This window comes from Paralichthys olivaceus, chromosome 16, assembly GCF_024713975.1.
Source record: "Paralichthys olivaceus isolate ysfri-2021 chromosome 16, ASM2471397v2, whole genome shotgun sequence".
NCBI classification, from domain to species: domain Eukaryota; kingdom Metazoa; phylum Chordata; class Actinopteri; order Pleuronectiformes; family Paralichthyidae; genus Paralichthys; species Paralichthys olivaceus.
In genome coordinates, this window is record NC_091108.1 from 17,601,316 (window position 1) to 17,626,457 (window position 25,142).

The 25,142-nt window shown below is 39.8% G+C and overlaps 1 protein-coding gene across 3 annotated transcripts; it reads right to left on the reverse strand.

The window, feature by feature from the left end:
- On the reverse strand, positions 1-25,142 carry LOC109640590 (vasoactive intestinal polypeptide receptor-like). 3 transcript variants are annotated; one of them, XM_069511619.1, is made up of 14 exons: positions 24,807-25,142; positions 23,952-24,080; positions 18,476-18,569; positions 16,553-16,666; positions 10,952-11,055; positions 10,755-10,852; positions 8,805-8,934; positions 6,616-6,769; positions 5,504-5,564; positions 3,163-3,229; positions 2,982-3,073; positions 2,668-2,797; positions 2,168-2,209; positions 1-1,689 (listed from the first exon to the last, which is right to left on the reverse strand). In XM_069511619.1, exons 3-14 carry the CDS (start codon positions 18,546-18,548, stop codon positions 1,498-1,500), a joined length of 1,257 nt encoding a protein of 418 aa, XP_069367720.1. In that variant the 5' UTR covers positions 18,549-18,569; positions 23,952-24,080; positions 24,807-25,142; the 3' UTR covers positions 1-1,497. The 3 variants fall into 3 exon arrangements, with proteins under 3 accessions (XP_069367720.1, XP_019960237.2, XP_069367721.1); XM_020104678.2 differs by lacking the exons at positions 23,952-24,080; positions 24,807-25,142 and adding an exon at positions 20,285-20,518; XM_069511620.1 differs by lacking the exons at positions 23,952-24,080; positions 24,807-25,142 and adding an exon at positions 20,285-20,518 and having other exon boundaries at positions 1,533-1,689; positions 2,668-2,723.

The following is a 25,142-nucleotide window of genomic DNA, read 5'->3' on the forward strand; positions in this document are numbered from 1 at the left end:
AACTACCCAACAGTTGTTGAGACAATTCAGTCTCGACTAAAGTAATGTAGCAACCAATTGAGCAGGACATCAATAATGTAACACTGCTGGAATAAAAAAAATACAATACAACTTACTGTATGAAGTTAAAGTTACTAGAAATAAAACAATACTACATACTGTACATATTTAACCTTTCCAAATAGAACAGACACGACTAGAGCAGAACAGAACAGACGACAACAGACTAAATTACTCTGGAACAGAATAGACTAGACTGTAATAGAATAGACTGGGATGAATAGACTAGTATAGAACAGAATAAAATAAAAAATAGACTAGAAAAGAATAGCACGGAACACACTAGAACAGAATGGAAGAGAACCAAAAAGACTAGACCAGTACAGACTAGAACAGAACAGAATACTACATATCATTCCAAGTAAATGAATTGCCCTTGCATTCCCATTAATGGAAATTAATCATTGTTGCCACATATTAATTCCTAACGTGGTGTATTGTGGACTTATAATGAAATACATCTGGTCCATTAGTTTCAGAACCAGTAAAAACTAACGTCTGTTAAGCGACCAAGCCCTCAGACGAAAACTAAAAGCCTCTGTAAACTGAGATAAATTTCACAAGCAGGAGCTGCAGTCCCTCCTTAGGAATGTTATCCGGCAGTAATTCAGATCAGAGTGTACGCCCTGAGTAAAACTGTCATACATAGGACAGGAGTGTCCAGTGTGCTGGTTATGCTATAGATCCCTCCTCCGTATCTACTCTTTGACAGCCTGACACTCGTTACCACCGCTCCCAGAAGCAACGTGTCCATTAGGTTAAGTGCTCGAAGTCCTCTTGTGTAACAAACCCTTTTTCATATACATGTTTCTTATAGAACTCAACTCGTCTCTGGCTCCATCTATTGCCTAACATCAGATGGAAAATGCAGGTCAGGAATCCTGCCTCCTTTTAACTCACATCGTGATCATGAGGATCTTTTTCCCCCCTCTCCTCTTCGTTCATGTTATTCTGGCAATTGGTTTTCAACAACTTGTCAATAGTCAGCAGAGGGTGACTCATCATTTTACCTCAACGCAGCAGTACATCAGTGTGACAATGACCTTTATTGTAGAGATCATATTACCTGCCAGAGCAATGCTTGAAGCTCCCTAAACTCCAAACTGTGAAAATGAGTGTTGTTGTTTTTCTGGCTGTTATTTCTCCATGTTAAGATAAAAAACATTTTTTATCCCATTCATTGAGTACATGGAGCGTTTCCATGCTTGTTCATGTCCTCTTTCTGCCCGAGCAAGAAAAACACTGACCACTTGCCTCTTTTTTCCCTGACGGGCAATGGATCAAATTACAATGAACAAATATTAGCTTGAGCACTAAAATGTCATATTGACTTTCAGCAACCAATATCAACTGCATTGCATCAGTGTGCCACACATTCAGTACACAATGAAAGAAACAGAGAGAGAGAGAAAGAGGAAGTATAATAAACAGGGACTTTCAGATGGTTGACAGGTGCTCCTGACATGCGGATGCCCGGCGAGTGGAGGGGCTGCATTTGGTAAACATGGTGATCTGGGTGCTAAAGTTGTTGCCATTGCTGCCAATGGAGGGCTGCTGATACTTGGTGTCAGCGCCCAGGAACCTCTGCAGCATCCATCTACGCCACTTTCGCTTAATCTCCGACTGTACCTGCAGAGGAGAAAGAGAGAGACGAGGAAGAGGTAAACAAATAGGAGGAAGAGTTAAAGGTTCACTGTGTAGAATTTAGGGACATCTAGTGGTGAAGTTGCATGTTGCAGCTGAATACCCCTCACCTCACCCTCCCCTTCCAAACATGACAAAGAAACTGTTGCAGCCTTCAGTTGTCATAAAAATTCCAAAGGTGTTTAGTTTGTCCAGTCTGGGCTACTGTAAAAAACATGGCTGCCTCCGTACAGAGGACCTACTCCACATGTAAATGTATTTGAATATAAAGGCCCATTCTAAGGTAAAGGAAACAACAATTCATACAATTTAGATGAAACACTAGTGAAAATATCACTAGGTTTATCTAATATTCAATGTCTGCCAATAGATCCCTTTCACCTAAGGGTATGAGAGAGTGGGGAGGTATAATGACATTTAGCTTGGACAGTAAACGTCTGCTTGTAAGTTTGTATTTACTCACCTCTCCATTCATAAAGCAGTACAGAACTGCAACGACAAATCCCTGTTGAAGAGAGAAGCAGATAAAGTGCATTGTCCTATAAGAGCCGTGCAGTTGAAAAGAAATACCAGCATGATAGTGATACAGCTGGGAAAACACTCAAAATGTTTGTGCATGAATAATGACGGTAAGATTATGACCAGCTTTAGGCTCAGGCAGGAGCTTCATCATTTAAATCTCTGGGAAGTTATCCCGGGAGATTTCATTCTGAGCTGCAACAGTTATAAATCATATACTTTCCATCGCTAGGTTTCCACATTTTTGCTTGGCTTTACATTTACATCCAATTTAATACTCTCTAAATCATCAACCTCATTATTCAACTGTACAGAATTAGACATGTCAGCTACACAAACCATTTGTTTGACCTGATTTCATTACTGAACTTTTGTTTCTTCCTATCTGGGGCAGTACACGATAAGGAGCTGCCGAACACCTTGTGTGCTGTCATGCAATGTTACCTGAAAGGAGCCCAGAATGAGATCGAACACCATCCTGACTTGAGGGTGGATGTGTTCTGGAATGAATGCAAAAATGATGAAGTTGATCCCGAAGAGAGGAATCAACAACAGTGTGGATTTAGCCAGTCTCCTAAAAAAGTAGAAGTGAGTGCAGACAAGGTGTGTTTACACATCTTAAAACTCCCATACATTTGGGGTTACACTATTATTGCTCACCAGTAGTAACATAAGGACAGACACAAACATTACAAAAATGTATACTCTACTACATCCCATGCTCCAATAGAGGTTGACATTTGACAGTGAACACCTACGAGTACTGGTTTGATTCCTTTCTTCCGATGTTGGGGCAATTCATCTTCTGACGCAGAATCCGGATTATACAAATGAAGAGGAAAAAGTTCACCTGCCAAGACAGTAACAGGCCTGTTAATGCGATTGCATTACATAGAGTTGTATGTGAAATGTGACATATGTAGAGGTGCAGAATCTCACAAGTATGGTGACTAAGATCGGTGTTTTGATGATCCACCATGGACCATCATCGATCGTCTCCCAGCATCTGTCAGAGGATATAAGAAAGTCAGAATGAATGTTTCCATCCATCCATCCATCCATTATCTTTACCGCTTATCCTTTCAGGGTCGCAGAGGAGCTGGAGTCAATCCTCATTCACATTAGGCAAAAGGCAGGGTACACCATGAACAGTTTGCCAGCCCATCGCCAGGCCAACATACAGAGACAATCATTCACACCTAGATTCTCCAGTTCAATCTGCATGTCAACTTTGGGATGAAGCCAGAGTACCAGGGAAAACCTAGGCAAACATGTGAAGAACATGCAAACTCCACACAAAAAGACCCCCAGACTGGGATTCTAACCAAGAAGGTTAGAATAAATTATTTCTCATAAAAAATTCAAACTGCACAGCAAAGGAGAGAAAAAAATATCAGTTAAGGCTATTAAGCTTTAGTCAAACTCTGTAACACAGGTTTTAATACCATAATTGTATGCATTTAAAACACATTTATCCTTACAAAGCTATATAAGAGAAAATATTACTTGCAAAAGTGTAGTGCTAATGGAGCCCACCAGAACAATAATCTTTCTCCAAGGAAATAGAGTTGTTATGGAACTCCTAATGCAGCTGAATATATATTTTTCAGCTGGTTTAAGATGTGTCTCCTGTGTCATACAAGACAACCAATGAAAACATTGCTTCAATCTTCTCCCTTCACCAATCTCTGTCTTTTTAACGGCCCTATCTGTGTCATCTAAGGTGCACATGAGAGCATCTGTGCATGCGTGAGCCAGGGCTGCACTTGTTTCACCAACTTAACTCATGCACCCTCCCCCGTGCACAGGGATAAGTCCTGGGCTTAATTTCTTTCCCAGTCAAACCCCTGGCTGTACCAGGATGAGTGCATTCCGCTGGGGGTAGCATCATTTCTCTATGATCAGCTGGAGCAGCACAGTTTCCAGGGATACAAGCTACACAATCTTAACATGGAAACTAGATCCCTAAGATGTTGAACAAATATAGAGACATTGTGTGCTCTAATGCATGGACCTACATAATATATCATATATATCATATCATATATGTATTATACCCAGCCTGGATGAAGCTGAGCTGGTGTAGATTAACTTTATCCATGTACCTGTCTGTTCCCGACCACTGAGAAATTATGCTTCCTCCAGGGAGTCAGACTTCTCAGTATCACTAATAAGAGGACTAGGTTCTTATTATAGACAGTATATACATATACAAAGTCATCCATCATGTTGACTAAGAGCAGAGTCTTCAGAACATGAAAAGGAGCCATGTTCATTATGTATCTTATCATAAACCAATATAGGATGTTATTAGATAATAAAGTAAAAACTTGTGTGTGTATAACAGGCACATTTTAGTTATTACAAGAAGATCTTCTTGTTACATAATATTAGTTTCTTCTGTGGCTTAATAAGGTGAAAATATCTTGTTATAAAAAACTTTTCAGCATAAACTACATTGTTCAGTTTGTGTCTGGGTGTTTTGTTCTTAGCAACACACTTGCTTGTTCAGACAAAACATCCAGACACAAACTGAGAAATGTGGTTCATGCAGTCCAATCCAACGAGGGTTTCTGCTGTAGCCGTAATATGCCTCAGTACATCACCACAACTTAACTGTGCACCGGCATACATGTGCTTAGGTGTGCTCCGCTACTCAAACAACAATCACTACACCTCTGCCTTTGTCCACAGACAAAATAAATTGTTTTGCTTGTGTTGTTTGTGAACTAACCAGCTAGTCAATAAATGAATGGAGAATTACATTTATATATGTGATTCCAAAGTAGCCTAACCACATTGAATGACATGATGAAATGACTGCTTAATTGTCTCGTAGGTTCTAGAGTGACTATAAAGCCAGGGGAAATTAAACATTCTATAAGTAGAAGGGCACTCGGAGAGTGCAAATCTCCACCAAGGCGAACAGCTAATCTCGCCATGTTTAAGAAACGTCCCATCCATACACAAAACTTATGGAAATCAGTTGAGTAGTTTTTGAAAACATAACCTCCTTGGTGAAGGTATTAATTCTATATCTTTTTGAAGTTTTGCCTCAAATAATTTGAAACAAATATGGTGTTAGTGCATTTTAGCTTTGCCATGAAACACTCATTTATTTGTGTGCTCCTCATCAATAGTTTAACAAAGAAGTCACCATTTGCAGTCATTTGTCTTCCTGCCAGTGGAAAGCTTTGAAATTAACCCATTTAATATAAAAGGAAGGCTGGTAATTTCACTATTATCAACAAGATAATGCAAAGACAAATGATTAACTCACCCAGGATCGTTTAAATATGCCTTTGTAATCATCCACGCCGAGATAAAGATAGTTGGAGCCCCTACAAACAAGATAAGACAATTTGTAAATTAATTCAACATTAAAATAATAATTTCAATGTCACAGAGAATATCAATTGTGTCCACTGTGTTTAAACAAACATGACCAAATATGACAGTGAGTGGTGTGTGCACTGTTAATCTTTCGGGTGATTTTATTGCTTTAAAGTGAAATTGCATTTTGGATACGCTCATCATTTTTAACTGGAGCCACTGACATATTTGCTCTGTGCCAATATTGGCTCATGCAAGATATCTGCAGGGAAGTTGCACACTTGTTTCCATTTTACTGCTGTCAGACGCAGCATCTCAGGCCTATTTATAGTCACTTTATTGGTACGATGGGAAAAAAAGTGCAGCACAAAATTAGGGAGAGATTGCTGAATGTTCATTTCAAAGCCAAGCAGCAGTGGAATTTTAGGAGAAAAGGCCAAACGAAGTATTTGAAAGATGTGTTGGATGGAAATAGTGTTACAAGATGAATGCACCAAAGAGCTCAGCCAATTATTCTGTATAAATATATGCATGTTATGGTGAACCCTTACAAAAAGCCAGCGGTGTAGTGAGTGGAACAACAGCTCAAAGGAGCATCCTTGCTGCCTCAGCAACCATTAGACTGAAAGTATAAGTTCAAATCCACATTGCTTGATCGGTTTGATTCAGACAGTGTGTCTGCCATAAATACAGAAATTATTTAAATGAGCTATAAGCAGCAGAAGCACAGCAGGACTGAATTAAAGCAAGAGCAGAGTGGCATCTGCCTGCTGCTGCTCATCTAAAACTGGCAGCAGGACTCATTCATATGCAGATGGGAAGGCACAGCATTTCCCCCCATAGCGACTGCATGTAAAAAACCTCACTCCCATTAACATATGATCATGTATGTTGTGGCTGTTGTAGAAGAGACACAACAGACTTTCAGGTTGCCCGATGATTGAGTTTGATGATCTCTGGTTCCCACTTCAGACAAATTGCCGGATCGAATGTCCTGGAAAACGAGCTTGTGCAAGCCATCTCTATTCATAGACATATGGCCTGGTCGCCAGCACGTACCCCACCCAATCAGGATGTACCACCAAAAGTACTTTCTCTCCGAGAAGAAGGAGACAGCTAACAGGGCATGGAGGTAGAGGCCCTCCACCAGCAGCCAGAAATGACTCGCCATGATGCCATACTGGAAGAAGACCACCACTGCCTTGCAGCCAACCTAAAAAAACAAATCATAGTGTTAGCGGCTAATTTCTTTACCAGTGAATGTACATAAATTAAATTCTATCACAAGTCAGATGATGAAGACAAATTAGTTGCCGGCAGACAAGGCTACATGGATAACGTTTTTAGTAAATTACTCTGAAATTAGTATTGATGTCAGGCTTAAAAGAAAATTATTCTGTCAGACTTGGCAAGTGACTAATCAAACGCAGCAGCAAAGAGACGTCATTATCACAATTAATATGAACATAATCTACTGTGATTAAAGAAAATTGTACATGGGTTATGAAGTGCTGAATCTTATTATACTAATGGACTTCTAGACTGATTAAATCTGCAATCAAAGTGTATTTTAGATTCATATTGATGGTTTCAATCTCATGGGAAAATACTGATGTTGGTGGCTCAGTGGGCATAACAAATGCTGTCACAATACCTGCTCTGCAAATGTCACTCAATAAGTCTACAGTATGTGACACTATTTAAATAGTCTGTATCTATATAATGACCAAAGCTCTTTACAGTACAGTTTTATCTTTCACACACACATTCATACAGTGCATCTACGGGGCAGCACTTTCACACATCACCTATACACTTTAATGACATTTCTCAAATGTTTGTGTTTTAATCTCTGCATTCTAAAAATGTCTGTCTTGTTTGATCCTGAACTAGTGCAGTGCCCATTGTAAACATGCTAGTTATTCCTTGTCATTACTGAGTCCTCCTTAAACGGTTCCTCCTCACTTTTTCTATGGTGCAGAGTGATGTTGTGTTCATTCCACCTGGTTTATGTGCATGTGAAGATTCTATAGTCAATATTTTTCATAAAATTAAACTGAATTTGCTTATTTACTATTCATGCATGTGACTTTGATACATGCATGTTTGAATGATTTATTGATCTGTTATTTTTTCATTATTATAACATGTCAGTTATTTCTTAAGTCTGTTGAGCAACTGACACAATCTTTAAACCTGCAAGTTCACAACTTTTCAAAATAAAAGTTTTGTAAATCTGCTCATTAAGCATTGCAGCAACAAAACAAACATTGTGCCTTTAGTTTGAAGACAGATGTTTGTGTTATCAAAGGTTTCCACGGTTGTTTATGAGGGTTTTGTTCCCTGCAGGAGTTTTAGGAATTTGCATTCTTCCAAATGTAATTTTAAATTAGGTTTTTCCAGTTTCACATTATCTCTTTTCCCCTGTCATGTGTTGCTTTCTACAAAAGTTTTCTCTGTCTTCACCGAGTTAATAGTTGAGAGAGTTAGCAGCTGTGTTTGGACCAGGACAATCTGTGTACCCTGAAGAGGAAATATCTAAATCAAGCCATTAACGATCAGCACTTAGAGACGATGAAGCAGGTGATTTACAGTCTGCTGATCTTATCCTCTCTGGTAATAAAGCAGTAGATTCAGCTGGAGCAAGATCTGAGACAACACCAGTGACGCTGGTGACCTGATCAATCAAATACAATTTTAAAAAACTCATATGAAAGTGGAACTAAATCCTGGAGTTTATCTAGCTCCTTATCTCACATACAGCACTTACAATACTGTCACGATCATGTTGTCCAGACACGTTGATTAAAAGGCTATCCAAAATCTGAAGGTGATTTATTGACAAAGCTGTCTGTTGTTCAGGTTTATGTTCGGCAAACAGGAACTCTCACAACATCCTGCTGGACACATGAATGGGGTTAACGTCACATGAGGAGTGGACTGCACTCAGCAAACAGTGCTACACCCAGGAGCACTTGAGCTCTCACGGGTTGAGTAAACTCTGAGACAAAGATTTAAAGTCAGTAAAGTCTGCGTGAATAATTAAATAGATGCAGGAAAAAAAACTTCACTGTGGTTCGCTTTCAATTGAGGAGTTAACTTGATCTACGGCGCAGGACTTTTGATTATACAGGGAAGAAAATCAATAAACTGTGCAGCTTTGCTAATAAAAAAGACATATTGGCACTTTTGGAGGATTTAACAGCAGAGAGAGCGGTGGGGGGAGGGGGGTTGTAGAGCGCTCTCACAGATGATTGGCAGTTTTCTGTCTCGCCAACATCGTACAGAACCACGTCCTTGATGAACACAGCTACGGCCTTCAGAATGAAAGACACAAAGAGATGCATGTGGATGCAGTTTCTTGTGCAGTGCAGCTTCCTGTAAACAAGCAAACCAGACAAATGAAGTGTCAGATGATTTAAGTCAAGAGGGAGAAGCAGCACACACAATTCATGTAATGAATTCCTCCTAATTAAAGACCTTGAAGGAGCTGTTTACGATGACTTTCCTACAAATCATCCGATAATGAGTGTGTGTTTCTGGCACCTAAGCATGCGGCAGGAATAAATATGAATAAAATATTCACCAGGAACCTCAGTGGCTTAATTTAATGGAGCGAGCATTCAAAGAAAGTATTTTAGCTGAAGAGAAGTGGTGGGATGGCGCAAAGTGCATTTACTTGATTACTTCAGTACGTTTCTAATATATTTGTAGATTTATTTTTGGGGTACTTTTCACTTTCACTCCTCTACATATATCAGCAAATACCTGTCTACTCCACCACTACCTTACATCTTCACATTGTATTTTATATTTTTAAAAGTAATTAATAACAAGAGGGGAATTGGTCCAATACTGATCCAATTAGAGTGGACAGGTAACATGAGACCCTGCCTCCTGCAACTGCAGCAATACGGCATGGTCACACATATGCAAATGTTTCAATAGCCTCCTGTTCACTTCCAATCTGTATGAGCGAGGAGACAAATAAAACATTTGCTTCCTGTGACTGAGCAAGTTTGCAGCATGGCTTCAAGTGGAGTTCCATTTTGGGGAATTCTGACCTGCAAATCGTAACCGAAATATTTAGTTAGTGAAGTTAATGATGTGGTGGACTGTTGCATTAAGGAATACAAATACCTTTACTTTTAAAAGCAAGTTCTTACTTTAATGCAAGTTAAAAGGTTAATGTAGTACTTTAACTGCACTTAAGTACAAATAAATGGACAAAAATGTACTCAAGTAAAAGCTTTCGGTTCTTCCTCCACCACTGTGCAGTGTCAAGTGTAGTGATTATAAACACTTACTGTACATGACTTATACTGACCGTTCTGTTATCTAAATGTCAAGTCATCTTTTTCATACTTTATATTGAATTAATCTTCCAGTTAAAAAAATATACTTATCAGGAGAAAAAAAAAGAAAAATTCAGAACAACATGACATTCAGAACAGAAATAAACATGGACAAATCAGGCGTTTTTCTCCAAGAAAATGTCACTGATCTAAATTTTCTCTGCTGGATGCTTTCAAACAAATGCCTTCCTGGTGAGCTTATGATTGGAGGGTGAATTGTATAACCCCATCAGGAGAGATGGCCCAGAAGAAACGGGCGCGATGACACACAACATAGGCCAGCTGCCTGAACACCACGGCTGAACATAAACAGTCAAACGCTGTTCACATCCTGTATCTCTGCTCCCATGTCCAAACCATTGGCATTTCATGAGGTCGACGAATAAACACATCCCCTGTTGTTTAGCCCGTAACACACAAACAGTCCCAAAGCAAACACACCCAAATGAACAGAGTGGAGAAGAAGCTACACACAGCAGCCTCTTAAACCTATTCTAAAGATGCTTGCTGTTCCATGCCAACATGCACATATATTTTCTCTGCAACCATAAGACTGATGGGAACACGCTGTGAACAACAGCAGTTGGTTTAAGTGCATGGACTTTATGGCCGCTTGCACTCGACCACTTTGCTTGAGAAATGCTGCAGCAGCAGATCGTGTCAAATTAGGACAACAATTTATTTTTGTCATTCACATTACTGTGTGAAAAACACAATAAAACTTCTATAAAATGCAGGAAGTACGGTGTGAAATGGGAATTTTATTGTTCTAAATGATGGAGAAAAGGTGTGGGATTACCTTCATGCAGGGACATTAAGCGTACGTTTGATGGATCTCCTTACCGAAAGAGACACAGTATGATGATGGCGACAGTGAGAGAGATGAGCGACACGCTGTGGCCAATGGTGTAACCCACTTTGATGGTGGTGAAGAAGTGTCCCTGCAAAAATAAGACACTGGAGTTACAATTAACTTGTCGACCACACAACTAAAGGAACAAGGGGCCATTGGGGGAGTTTAAACTGGTTGCCATACTGACCGTGTTATCATCAATGGTGCTGTTGGGATTGTATCCACAGTCCATTATGTAGTCCATGCTGATCGGGGTCCAGCCGTCCTCGGTGCAGGTCTTTGACAGGTTACCTAATGAGCAGAGGGGCAGATGGAATACTCAACATTACTCTTATAGAATACAGTTAATTGCTGTGGCAGCTTCAGTGTGTTACACTTAAATGTTGTGTATTACTGTGTGTGAGTGTGTGAGCTGCAAGGCAAAACTTTGATTTACTCACAAGTAATTATGTCCCTCTGAGATGCATGTATCTCATTGGAATACTCTCATATACAAAAAGGAAGTGGAAGGAAAGAGTGCAGGGGATCAGTTCGCCCCACTGGCTCAGAGATGCCAGGACGGTTCCCATGTGTATTTGCCTCCATTTGTATCTTAAGAAGACTTAAGCAGGTTGCATACAAATTCACACACACACACACACACACACACACACACACACACACACACACACACACACACACACACACACACACACACACACACACACACACACACACACACACACACACACACACACACACACACACACACACACACACACACACACACACACACACACACACCAGGAGGCCAACAGTGAAGCACAGAGATATTTTTACTCTGGCCTGCCCATGGGGGCAGAAGTGAAAGGTCCAAGTGCATTGGACTGAGCATCTAAGAGGAGATTAGAGCAGCAGAGTTATCGTCTCTCAGCCAAGAACAGCAGAGATAACTGTTGTTTTGTATAGAGTACAGAATAGAGAGTTTTGCAGTGTAGAGCACAATTCAGTAGAGCTCTGAGTAGTGTTCAATATATGAGGGCACAATAGCATAGAAGATAGTGTAGAAGTGCACACTATTGTGTATTCTACATAATAGAATTAACTTTTGCTGGCTGGTAGTGAAAGTAGAACAAAATAGAACAGAGCAGAGTTAAGAGAGAAAAAAAAGTGAATTAAGGGTTAAGGTTCGGGTTCAACCCTAACCTCACACTCCCATATGTTATATTGGGATAGTTTAATATCTATAACATCTACGTGCAGCACTATCATACATCAATATCAGTATCAGACACTGCCGGCACAGCACTCAGGGAGCAGCTTCTTGCCCAAGGACACTTTGGCACTTGGGAAGACTGGGACTTTCTGCTTAGTGGACAACCCACTCTGAACCACACCCCTGTGTCCAGGGTCTACTGTTACCTATTGGTAGAGCGGATTGTACACTAACCAGAGGGTCAGCAGTTCAATCCCAGTCTCTCCCGTTTTGCGTGTCAAAATGTCATGGCAAGATACTGAGCCCCAAATGGCTATGCTGGCAGTGTGTGAATGATGTGTGCTGCACATAGATGCAGTGTAGAATGTGTGTTTGTGTGAATGGTAAAAACGGTACAACATGAGCTTTGAGTGCTCATCAAGACTAGAAAAGTTATATAAGCTATATAAATACAGACCATTCCTGACCCTTGCAAGGAGTATGGATAATAGATAATGGACAGATGGATGAATACACGGATAGATAAACTGAATACCATTAACAAGACAAGTACCTGGTTAGTGTTTGTCCTTAGACTTTTTATTGAATGTCAAACCTAATATCCATCAATAAATGTGAAATTATATATTTAATCCATTGTTCTTGCATACACAGATGTGTTACAGAATAGTTGTCAGGAGTTATTAGACTTTGATACTGACAGGTAAATGCATCACTATTCAGATGAGGCACTAATCATTAATTAGACTGAACATATTCGAGGCGTATCTAAGCCGATAAGCAGCAGGAAAAGCACACATTGACATTTCTGTGATTTAGCTTAGTCTCCTATTGTCTAACATTTATTTGTAGCATTTCTCCATTTTCACTCCTGTAAATCTAAGAAAAGAAGCTGAATGTGTTGGCGAATTAATCCATGTGCTCAATGCAGTTGTGGAAATCTAAATGTAGGACATTCCTCACATTTTCCAACCATATCGCTGCACAAGCCACTATCACATCAAGACCGTGTTGGGATATTACCAACAATCCAAAGTCTTAGAATGTATTTGGCATTAAAATACCTGAGTGGCGTATTGCAGAGAAGATGGAGGCTTAGCCTCCTCAAACAACATGACAAGACACAAAGGCGATGATAAGCCCCTGCTGTTTCAGTCCATGCCACCACTGGATTTGGCTTGTTTGAGGGATTGCCAGAAGAATGCTTTCATCATCCCCCAAAACATGACAGCAGGATTTTTAGTGTCATGCAGGACAACCAGGAGAACTCAAACAAGTTAATCATCCCATCATCGGTTTGATTTCTAGGATTTTGTGCTTTTCTGTCATGTTAAACAGTTAAGTACTTTAATCTTCCTAATTATAACTCGGAAAAATATTCATATTGGCTTGAAATAAACAGCTTGAGCTCAGCTTAATATTATGGCATATAGGTGAAGCCACTGAGACAGAGACTGAGTCACTCTGAGCCTGCAGAGAGGGTGAGTTGCTTGTGTTATTAAAAGAGATGAATGACTGTACGTTTGCGTAAGACCTACAAGGAGTTCATGAAAATGGCAAACTCTACCTCAACTAAATTAATGACTTGGTCCATGAATCTCTGGTGCCATGTCTCGTAATGCTTGTTTTTTTAATGTGTCCGTAACCTCTTTCAAAACTGTTAAATTCACAAAAAGGGCAACTGCTTGAAAACTATACATTGTGTTTCTCTGAAATTCTTCCCTTCTCAACGTTCTGAAACCTAAAACTGAAAACAGGACACTAGTACACAAACAAGTCTGTTTTTCTTGGTCCCTGACATGCTCACACTCGGAGATGAAAGGCTATTACCTGTCTACAACAATAATTTACAATGCAAATAGACTGTTTATCATCCCTTAATTAAGTCCTTGCTACATGACCTGAGAGTGGATCAGGTTTAACCAGCACTGATTTACTGCATAATTTATATCATGCACATCAGTGCAGCACAGGTCACTTACAATCCCCCTGTCTTTCTTGTAAGGCCTCTGCACGTCATTCTGGTCCCTTGAACAGCAAAGGCCTGTTGATCCTGTGAACCTCTGACATGTCGGCAAAATATACTTCTGCCTTCAACCCCACAAATCTGGTGATTCCTCATTTGTCTCTCTCTTTTCCCAGGAAAGCTCTCCTCTCTGAGGTCACACCATCTCCCATCTGGGTCATATCACAGCTCCCCCCCCCAAAAAAAAGTCTTTCTCCACATAGAGCCTTTGCTTGCTAATAAATCTTTGGTTCAGGTTCCTATCATGCCCTGGATATAATGGGGAGGAATTACTGGTTAGTTTACATGGGGAGAGAGCCCCCCCCAGGCAGGTTGAATTTAAAAGCACTGGCATCACTTACAGCTGGAATCTGTTGACCTTACACTTGTTTAAAGTACAGAGAAGACTGTGGGTTATATAGGCTGAGCTTGGGAACAAATATGCAAATATTAACACATCCAACACAAAGCAATATTAGCCGACCAGGAGGTTATGTTTTCACCCCTGTCTATTCTAGTTTGAAGTGGTTTTTCAGGCATCTTGATGAATCTGCGCCAATATTCACTTTCATTTGAATCCTTTTTTAACATCCACCTGCACTGACACAAAATATGGCTCTTTAGCTGCCAAAAGCTACAGCACTGCAGTAGCTTATCACCAACCTTGTCTGTATTAGGTATTGGGTGGGTAGCATACATCTGTTTATCAGAGCAGCTGAAAACAGCTGTCAGCTGCTTCCTCAAACAATGTTCATGAGAGTGATTACAGTTTGTGGGCCATAAACTCCAAACAATGCTAAAAAGCTCTTAAGAGCTGATGAAAAATGCAGAGTTTATGCAATTCTCTGTAGGTCTTGTCACTATGCCTGGCACATATACAGGAGATATAAACACATGTTTTGACCATATAAAAAATGTTTGCATTGTGAACGCAACAACGACATATTACATGAAAATGTGATACGCTAAATTTGCTTAACATTAATTTGGACCAGTTTTTCTGTCCATATGATGCAGGTAAGCCCAACAATTTTTTCTTTTAGCTTTATTTGGGTCTCCACCACCAGAGGGAAATATATAGATGTCAAATGCTACAATATCTTCACAAGAGAGTCACTTTATTTGTTGCTGATTGGGCCTGGCCCTGTAGCATACAGTGACTATATTATAACAAAAACAATGCTATTTTTTGATAGGAAGAAACTATGCTCTGAGAGCAGTGAACCAAGGCTGTAGGAACCAAAACAATGAGCTGAAAGACGCAAAAATACTGAAGTAACTTTACAGTTGCTGTAATTCTATATATGACTGACACACATACAATTCAGTAGCTATTTGATTGGTTGTAAATATTAAAAAAAGATTAGTGTTGCTTTAAAGGACCAAGGCCCTGAGTCAGTGTTTTCTAAATACAAACGCACAACTGCATCAACTCTTACAGCATAATTACACTGAGGAGACTTGGCGTGCTAATTAATGGCAAATGGAGATATACGGGAAATTCAGGGGGGAATAATCTTAGGAACTACTGTACAAACACATACTAAGTCATCCTGCAGATTCTCAAGAGAGTGGTTTCCCTGGGCCATTCATAATTAGTACTGCTTCCCTTTGAGGCTTCTCAAGATAAAACCAGGACAAACATATGTGGTGGGTGGATGATGCCAGGATGAGAAGTTGTTTGTCTTTTTCTGCTCAGCTGTGTCTTTTTCTGCTCAGCTGTGCCACTTGTTTTGAGTTTTACGATACACTGATATATGAGATAGGAGGTCAGGAAGCATAGAAACAACAGGTGATCATGGGCAACAGTGACATCATAAGTATAAGTTGTTAAGATGTTCTGTGTACCAATTTTTGCATTTGGTCTCAAATATGGAGCCTGATGATGCCGACAGAGATTCAACAGCAGATAGACAACAAATGAGAGGTTAAAGGGATAGTTCACCTGAAAAATGAAAATTCTATCTTCTCAAGATTATGTCGAGGGACGGGTGGGTGAAGTGTTTAAGTCCACAAAACACTTTTGGAGTTTAAGGGGTAAACAGTGTTGCAGCCATATCCAGTACAATTAAAGTCACTGGAGACTCCAAACGTAATGAGTGAGTTTAGATTTTTTGTTGAAATGTCCCTTTAATGTAGGAGAAGCAGAATATCTATCAATATCGTATACAATATAAACACAGTCAGCTGAACCATGTCTATATAAAAACATGGATTAGAGAAGCTTAACCAATCCTTCTGAGACTTGGTTTTCAGCAGTTGTGGCTATATTTAAGCATTTGGTAATTGGTTTGTTCAGTTGTGAACCCATTTATCTTTCCTACTTTGCATTGTCCTTATCTATAAGGATGGCACTGACCATTACCTCACAGATTTTTCGGACAGGTGTCACCATTTCAATAAACCTCATTAAGGAAATAATGTGAATTAAATTGTAAATCTCAAAGCCAGTGACCGCTAACTTTGCATGATTGCCTCACAAACCTTTGAGATTAGGACCCATCACACAAACCAACACAGAGTAGTCCCTTGATTGTCTTTTGAATCTTTCACACACAAACAGCCTATTTAGCAAATGTGATTCTTACGTGTAAGGACATCCCTGGAGAAGTAGAAGAGGTATTTAGGACAAGGGATGGTAACCACCTTTCCGATGTCGGCACTGGGCCAGCAGGTGATCTTGTCCCACGTCCCACTGCAACCTGACAGAGAGCGCGAAAACAAATTGTCCAAGATGAAGATACCATACAATTAAAGAGAACACGCTTTAACACAAGATTTTGGACAGATAGTGTTGATACTGTTGTAGCATTAATCAGGTTCACAGACAAACACTCTGACTAAAGGTGGAGCACTAAAGTTCCCATGGCAGCCACAGAGTGTGAGCTCAGGTCAGCTGTCATTACAGCCAGGCTGGGTTCCAAAGTTAACACGAAGCCAACATGACTAATAAAACAGCTCCCTCTGCTTTGTTACACCTTATAATTTGAATTCAACATATAGTGTGTTTGGTCTCAGGATGCAGAATCAGGTAATAGCACTTTCAAATCAGCACCTGTGCAAAAGTTAACAACATGTAAAATCCATTCGCCAAGTGAGATATGCAACATAACCCGGAGGATTTACCTGCATTTACATTTGATGGAATCTATAGCATGCAACATGATATCTAAATTAAAAAATAATTAGTGTTTAATGACTTTTACTGTGTGTCTCCTGACACCTGCAGTTAGGAAAAACAGTGTTTACGTTACACTGGCAGGTAATAGAGGCTAAATGAAGTACAGTTATCTCTATAGAATATAAATATGTGCCGTGAGTATACAACACTTCACTTAGCATTGTGTAATTTGTTTTATGAAAATGTCTTTTTGCTCATTATTTTAACATTTTTGAACATATACCAATTATATTAAATTATTGCACAAAAATGCTTCATTTTGGAATTTACCCATTTATTTATATACTTTTACCATTCTATATTCACATCATATTATACTATTGTTAATTTATATATACTCATACACATATAGACATTTTTAATATAATCATTCATTTTGTATAATATACCTGCCTATAAGCAGTCCATATGAATAGATTTATTGCAATATATCTTGATACCAATGCACTAATACAGTACACAACCTTTTACAACCATTCAGTGCCACTGTACTTTCCTTAAAGGGCCAGTGTGTTGAATTTAGTGATATCTAGTGGTGAAGTTGCATATTGCAGCTGAATACCCCTCACCTCACCCTCCCTAACATGAGAGAACCTGTGTTAGACTTCAGTTGTCATAAAAAGGACCCGCTCCCGATGTTAATATAAATTACTTAAATATAGAAGGCCCATTCTAGGGTAAAGAAAACAACAATTCATACAATTAAGATGATTACACACTAGTGAAAACATCATTAGGAATATTTTATATTCAATTTCTGCCAATAGATCCCTTTACCTAAATCTTACACACTGGACCTTTAAGTACATTTCTATACAAACAATATTTCCGTCTGTAGTGAAAGGTTCATTTCATATACTAATTCTCTGCATTTTTATTCGAGTTTTTATTTTTATTTAATGTTTTATATATTCTATTGCCTTTTCTATTCTCCTGTCTACTTCATTCTGAGGTTGTGGCTGGTTGGATCGTAGGATCAATAAATTGTTATCTCACCATAATTTCATTTGCAATTAATTGAAAAGACAAATCAGCTGAGTTTCATTGTCGCACACCCACTGCTGTGTTGATCAAGCATTTAGTGTCAATGAATGATGAAGTGTGTCACTTTGAAACTTAACGTGAGCACATGTGACAACAAGTGGCTGGCATTAGGTGAAAAACACTGTTCAACCATGCTCAGTGTAATGTGAAGCCAGGGGGGAGGTTTGAACAGCTTCTGTTGTCTTTAGAGCTTGTTGTGCCACTTCATTCCTAAACCATTGGTGAAATTAGCCAATTTCGATGAGACAGAATGTGCAGCCAAGACACGCACACAAAACCCACATACCTGTTGTTCTGTTCTCAATTTGAGCCTCACATGCGTCTCTCTCTTTGTCTATCTCCCTCATTATGTCACACATCTGATTCTGCACTGAAAACACCTGTGGAGAGAAAATTTAAACATGTTTTCTGTGCATCTCGGAGTCCACACTTCATTTGTCTGATAGTCAAAGAGTTGTACTGCTTGAAAAGTGCTTTACGCATATAGTTGAGCACAGCTATCATCACCCCTAAGGTCCGCCCCAGATTAATTGGTCAGACCGACCATTAATCTCTCCAACCGGCACACAAGGCAGACACAAAATCAATCTCTTGCCGGTGATTCAACAGTCATATCTGGTAGATTTACATATTTTGAAATTGTAGGGAATCCTCAGGCATGAATTGGTTCCATATGAAGCTGAATCCATGAGGGTTTATCACCAGAGAATATAGAGACCCTCTGCAGGACCACAAGATTTATTGCTGTTACTTAGGTGGATGAGTCGCTCTCTCTGTGGGCATTAATCAGACTAGTAGCATGTGGCTATTGTTAACCACAAAATGACTCCTGCCTCTCTCCCCCGCCACACAAGGTGACTACCCCTTTTAAATTATGATTTATCTCCCTCCTCAGGCAACGTCGCATGCCCTGTGTTTCTTTGGACTATGTGACTGGAGAACATGCTGTCAGTGATGGATCAGTGGTGCCTTCAGCGGTGCAAGCTGAAAAACTTCCTGCACTCCATTTTCATGATGATCATCATTACTTTTATGTTCCTCACCCCGCACAACACTTCCCGTCATTTCCCTCAATTGATTTATTTTATCACTGGTGGTATGGAAGCAGTCTATGGGTGTGTGCAAATGCACATATAAAAGCCAGGCTTCTATTCTAACAGGGATCTGACCTCCCCTTGAATTCCAGCATGAATCATAAATGCTTCTCTACAGGAGACAGTTTATGGATAAAGACAGTACAGACCATAGAGTACAGAGACAGACAAAGGAGTACGTTGCCATGGTGTCCGTGTTGGGAGACAAGCAGACCTTTAGTGGTTTCAGCGATGGCCATTCACATGAACCTTAAGTCGTGAAAAGAGATCAGCGAGGACATAAAACACATGACTGTCACTGAGGAACAATCACAATGTTCTGTTTGGGGTAAAATGTCATTAAGAAGCTGTTGGCTTTGTCTGTGGTGCCTGAGGAGACACACACAAGAAAGATGCTAAACCTGGAGAGAAGAGAGTGAACATGTGAGAAAACAGTGATGATGTTGTAGGAAGTGTTGGCACTTTAAACTTTAAAAAATAAAAAAGAGGGGTGGGGTTTCTGCTCCCCCTGCCCATCCACATATTCCTATGGTCTCTCTCTCCTCTCTTCCCAGCTTCTCTTTGCTCACCCCCACCTATCGAGGCAGCAGGCAGCTCTCATTGAGTTTGGTTCTGTGGGAGGTTTCTTCCAGTTAAAGGAAGTTTTTATCTCCACAGTCACCATGAGTTCGCTCATTGTGGGAACTGTTGGGTTTCTCAATAATGTTGTAAGGTTTCGACCTCACTATGTAAAGTGCCTTGAGATAGTTTGCTATGATTTGTCACCACACAAAGAAAAATCGACTTTATGTTGGCCAGTGACTACATCGAGATCCACTCGGGTGCGCACCGTATCCAAAACTAGGTTTGGGGAGCACCGGCGTGCGCATCAACTTCCATTTACAGAAAACTCTCCAGTAGAATAATCTGTGTTAACCTTTCATGGCCAAAGTTAGGCAAGAAACTGATAAAGAATGTGACAAGGAGCAGTCCGGAGGAAACAAGTGTTTGAATATACTCACGGGCTCCAGAAACATGGAGAACAGGAGGAACATAACCTTTAAAAGGTTTCCCGACATATCCGTCAAAGTATTTTATTTCGTTTAGTAAAAACGTCTTCGATGATCGATGCAACGCTGTTTGGTAAAAGAGAGAAAATCTAGTGATAATCCGGTTGGCTTCTGAGAGTCCCTTTACTGACTCCGTGCGTTCTTGCGCACTGAAGTGAAGTGCATGCTGCGCTCCTGAAACCCTCCTCCTCCACCTTCTCCTCCTCCCTCTCTGCCTTTACCTTGAACAACTTGCAAATAACCAATGAAACATCATCTGTGAACGTCAGTGGATGAGGGCGTAAACACATAGCTGTTACAGAGGGAGAGAGGGAAACGATATGAAGCCATGGCTGGAGCCTTTGTGACATTGTGTACAGCCTGGAATCAGCAAAAGGACTTTTAACATCATTATGTACTCTGACAAAGAGGTGTGGTTGCTTCAGACTGAAGAATTTGCATTAAATTTGATCAGCTGGTTAAATATTGTATTGACATTTGTATGGATAAACTGCTGGAGTTTTAAACACTTTCACTTCCAATGTGGTATTATCTAAATAACTTCCAAACTGTTAAAACTATCAACATTTCAATCAAAGTCTGTCTATGAAAATAAATTATCAGATCTAATTATTCATATCAGGATCCCCCAGATTCATCCTGTGGCCCTTTGAGGGAAGCCTGGCCCCAAGAGGCACCACTGAACCACAGGTTCTCAATTTTTTTCTCAGTCAAGGAGCCCCCCACCCCACATATTTTTTTACACTTCTATGTGAAAGATTCACACAAGAAAAATGTTGAGATATTAAATATGCATTAAAAGTATTTTTATCATGTCAACAGAGAATACCCATATACCAAGTTGCCTAATACAAATGGATCAATCAGTTAACTTCTTCATGGACAACCTGGGAGTGTGCCATGGACCTCCAGGGTCCACAGACTTCCAGTTGACAACCACTGCCAAATTTAACATAATCGTCCTTCACAAACTACCATATTTTTATGTCTTTTAAGAAATGTCAGTATCAATTGTTTAATTATTGAGTTTAAAATGATACATCTCTGATATAACTTCTGTACATTTACTTAAGTAAGATTTTTAAAGCAGGGCTTTCACCTGTAGTTCAATATTTTTTACATTGTTGTATTGGTAGCTAAGTTTTTCAGCAAAGGACCTACAAGTAAACTACTTCTTTCAGTGCTTATATATATACACACACACATATACAGTACACAGCTACATACACTGCTCAAAAAAATGAAGGGAACACTTGTAAGACCAAGTGAGTTACACTTCAGGGATATCAATCTATCCATTAATTTGTTTTGGTGCAAATGAAAGTGACAACAGGTGCAATGGAGATGCAAAAGCAACCCCATAAAAGAGAATGGTTTTGCATGTGGTGGCCACAGATAATTGTTATTTCCTCCTTCCTGACTGACTCTTCTCTAGTTTTGTGTTCTGCTAGTTTCCTTGTCACTACTGGTAGCATGAGGCAGTACGCATGAGGCAGCACCTGCAGCCCAATCAAGTTGCACTGGTATTCCAGCTTCTCCACGATGGCACGTGCAGTCGCAAGAAGGTTTGCAGAGTTTCCCATTACATGAGAGCTGAACATGGCTGTAGAAGGTCATCAAACCAGAAGCATGACCGGTAGCGGAGGAGCACTGCCAGAGCCCTACAAGATGACCTCGAAGAGGCTACATGAGGGTGGCATGAGGGCCGACGTCCTCTAGTGGGACCTGTGCTCACAGCTAAGCACCATGCAGCTTGATTGGCATTTGCAAGAGCAATTAGCAGGTCCACACTGAGCACACGTAACAGGCGTGAAACAGTCTGGGGAAGCTGTGGTGAACGTAATGCTGCCTGTAACATCATCCAGAATGACCTGTTTGGCAGCGGGTTAGTGACGGTCTCGATGGGCATATCCTTGGAGGGTCGCACAGACCTCCATGTCATAGCCACCGTGCCCTGACTGCTGTTAGGTACTGGGATGAAATCCTCAGTGGGATTGTCAGAACAGATGTTGTCGGGTGTGAATACAGGCACATGGGGGACATACACACTACCGAGTCACATTATGAGTTGCCTTGCTGAAATTCATGCATGTTGAATCAGCCAGTGATGTCAAATTTTTAACTTTGATTCTGATGTGATTTTGAATCCAGCCCTCATTGAGTTGATGATTTTGGTTTCCATTGACATTGCTATGTAATTTGTTCTCAAGAAATTGTACAATGTACATTAGTAAAGATTTTCAGCTTAAATAATTTGTTCATCAAGATCTGATGTGAGATTTAAGTGCTCCATTAATTTTTTGGAGCAGTGCATTTACATACACAGCTTTATAAACAGCTATACAAGTCCCTAGATTTTTAGACATGTGAGAATTAAACCTGAATAAATGTGTGGAATTAGGACAAAATGAAAACTCTCACCAACTCTAACTGTTTTGCTTATTTCAACAGTGGCAAGATGTAAGGACACAATGTGATTTAATTATGAATTCTTTAGGCTTAACTATCAAAAACCTACATGTAAACAGAGTTACAGCAATTCTAGCCATTCATTGATGTGCTGTTAGAATGGGTGATGCAAGTAGAGGACGTTATATGGGGATGCTGTGTGAAACATCTACAGACTTGGGGGTGATTACTGCTGATGTTACTCTGTTAGCATTTGTATATTGTTTCACCTTCTGGTCTCCTTGATGCATCAAGTTCACATTAAAATCTTCTGCATAAGACATCGGCTGCTGCCTGAGCCCTCCTTTCACCAGCTTCCAGGGATCTCCATAACAATGTAGAGAGTCATACAGACATGTAGATGAATGGTTGGGGTTCCATGTAATAAAAACATGGCTCTCTTCAGTTCCCAGATATTTCACATTGTTACTGAAAGTGAAAAGGTTTCCTATAACCACCCTTGATTCCAGATCTTACATAAATTTAATCGATTCTTTGCTCATGTCGCACCCTTCTACAAAAATTTCATAGAAACGAGTTGGGTAATTTTTGCGTAATCCTGGTAACAAACAAGCAACACACAAGAAAACTTCCTTGGCAGAGGTAATAATAATAACTATTTGTATAGCAGTTATCTAAACAAAGTTACAAAGTGCTTCACAAGAAAAAGGCAAACACACAGTTTAAAATGGGCAAGACTTTTAGGAATAAGTATCTGCTAGTCTGGTTCTCTTGAACCTAATGGAATACCACAGGCAACTGGATGAGCTGGTCCATTTCAAAAGTAAAGAATGAATTGTCCCATAGGACACAGGAAACTGAACTATTGTTTACATCAACTGCTTCTCACCCAGCTCAACCCAGAGACACAGGAGTCCATGGAGCTAAAGGATAGAGTAATGCATGAGATGGGCAGTATTTATAGAAGTGACCATTTAGCTGTAGAGATGCATGATGGGAAGAATGGACATATTTATATACTGATGGATTGAATCATTAATTGAGTGTCATGTTTGACTTAGTACTTGAGTAAAATGCTGGTCTAACAGATAAATCAGAGGAGGGACTTTTACAAATGTCTGACGAGGAGAAGCCCAAAGTCTTCCAGTTATCCTTCATCCACATAGAGAAGACTTAGACACTCACTCCAACGACAACATTACAAACCCACCTGATGGAGCAGCAGCTGCTGAAAATGAAGGTGGCTGAGCTGAAGAGGAACCAGCTGTTGACCATGACGTAGCCAGTAGCGATCCAGTCAAGGAGATGTCAGCCCCTGATGCTTCTCATGAAGTTTCACCTGTCAAAGTGAAGAAGAGCTGATGAAGAGGATCCATACGTTCTTAAGCTGGGCCATATGGAACATGATCAGAATTTTTAAATAAATCAGCTGATGTCACCAAATAGCGTATGAACAACACAACAAGATCACGTCATGTGATCACTATAAAGTATTTTCATTTCACAGCATTTATTCTCTACTGATTACATATACAGTACAAACCAGTAAGCCACAACATTAAAACTAATACCATTAACAGAATGCTGGAGCTTTTATATACACACAGGCGTGTATTTCATTCACACATGAAGAACTGGTGTTATACATGTTGGAACCTGGTGAGACTCAGAATAACTGAAACTAGAGACTGTTGTACGAAAATATACAGATTTTATTTACAATGCATGTTACAAAGGGCTCATCTCAACAAGATACAAGCAGTAGGAGGCCTGGGTAGAGGTATGCACAAAACAATTCTACAGTGACAAAAAAAACACAACACAAATGCAAGATGGCGCCTCTACCAGTCATTCCCCCCACAGCAGCAAGACTCCACAAGAAAAGGACAGAAAAAAAGAACCATTCAATTGACTAGCTAAAGAAAGAAGGTCTAGAAAAACAATGTTTGTCTTCTCCTATGGTGTCTATGTCTAAAAACTAAAAGAAATAGAAGCGCATTAATTTACAAAGAAAACTTAACAAACATTGTTCAAAAAACCACATGCAATAGAATAATAAAAATACCTTGCCAAGCAGGAACACCGTCCTTTTTCACAGGTGGAGGCCTGCGGGTGACAGGAATCTGTATCTTTAAATAGCCATGTTAATATTACCTTAAAGGGACACTAAACTCTATTTAACAGCATTTCCATAGCACTCAGGCACAGCTTGTCACTTGGCTGATCACTCCTTCACTCCAAACATGAAGACTATATGAAAAATGTTTCAGAATTATTTGACAAATCTTTAGTTTGATTCAATGAGCTAAAACATGTATTTCATGCTCTAGAGTTTTACAATTAAGGTCTAGAACATATTAAGCATATAAAACATAAGCTGGCCTCAGGCTCTCTAGCTCTG

What these genes read in the sequence shown, in the direction of transcription:
- LOC109640590 (XM_020104678.2), bottom strand. Translation starts at nt 20,341, where the DNA reads ATGTCGGGAAACCTTTTAAAGGTTATGTTCCTCCTGTTCTCCATGTTT. An exon ending in CTCCAGGGATGTCCTTACAC is followed by an intron (nt 11,056 to 16,552) that starts GTAAGAATCACA and finishes TCTGCTCATTAG; the next exon opens with GTAACCTGTCAAAGACCTGC. An exon ending in CGATCTTAGTCACCATACTT is followed by an intron (nt 3,074 to 3,162) that starts GTGAGATTCTGC and finishes CTGTCTTGGCAG; the next exon opens with GTGAACTTTTTCCTCTTCAT.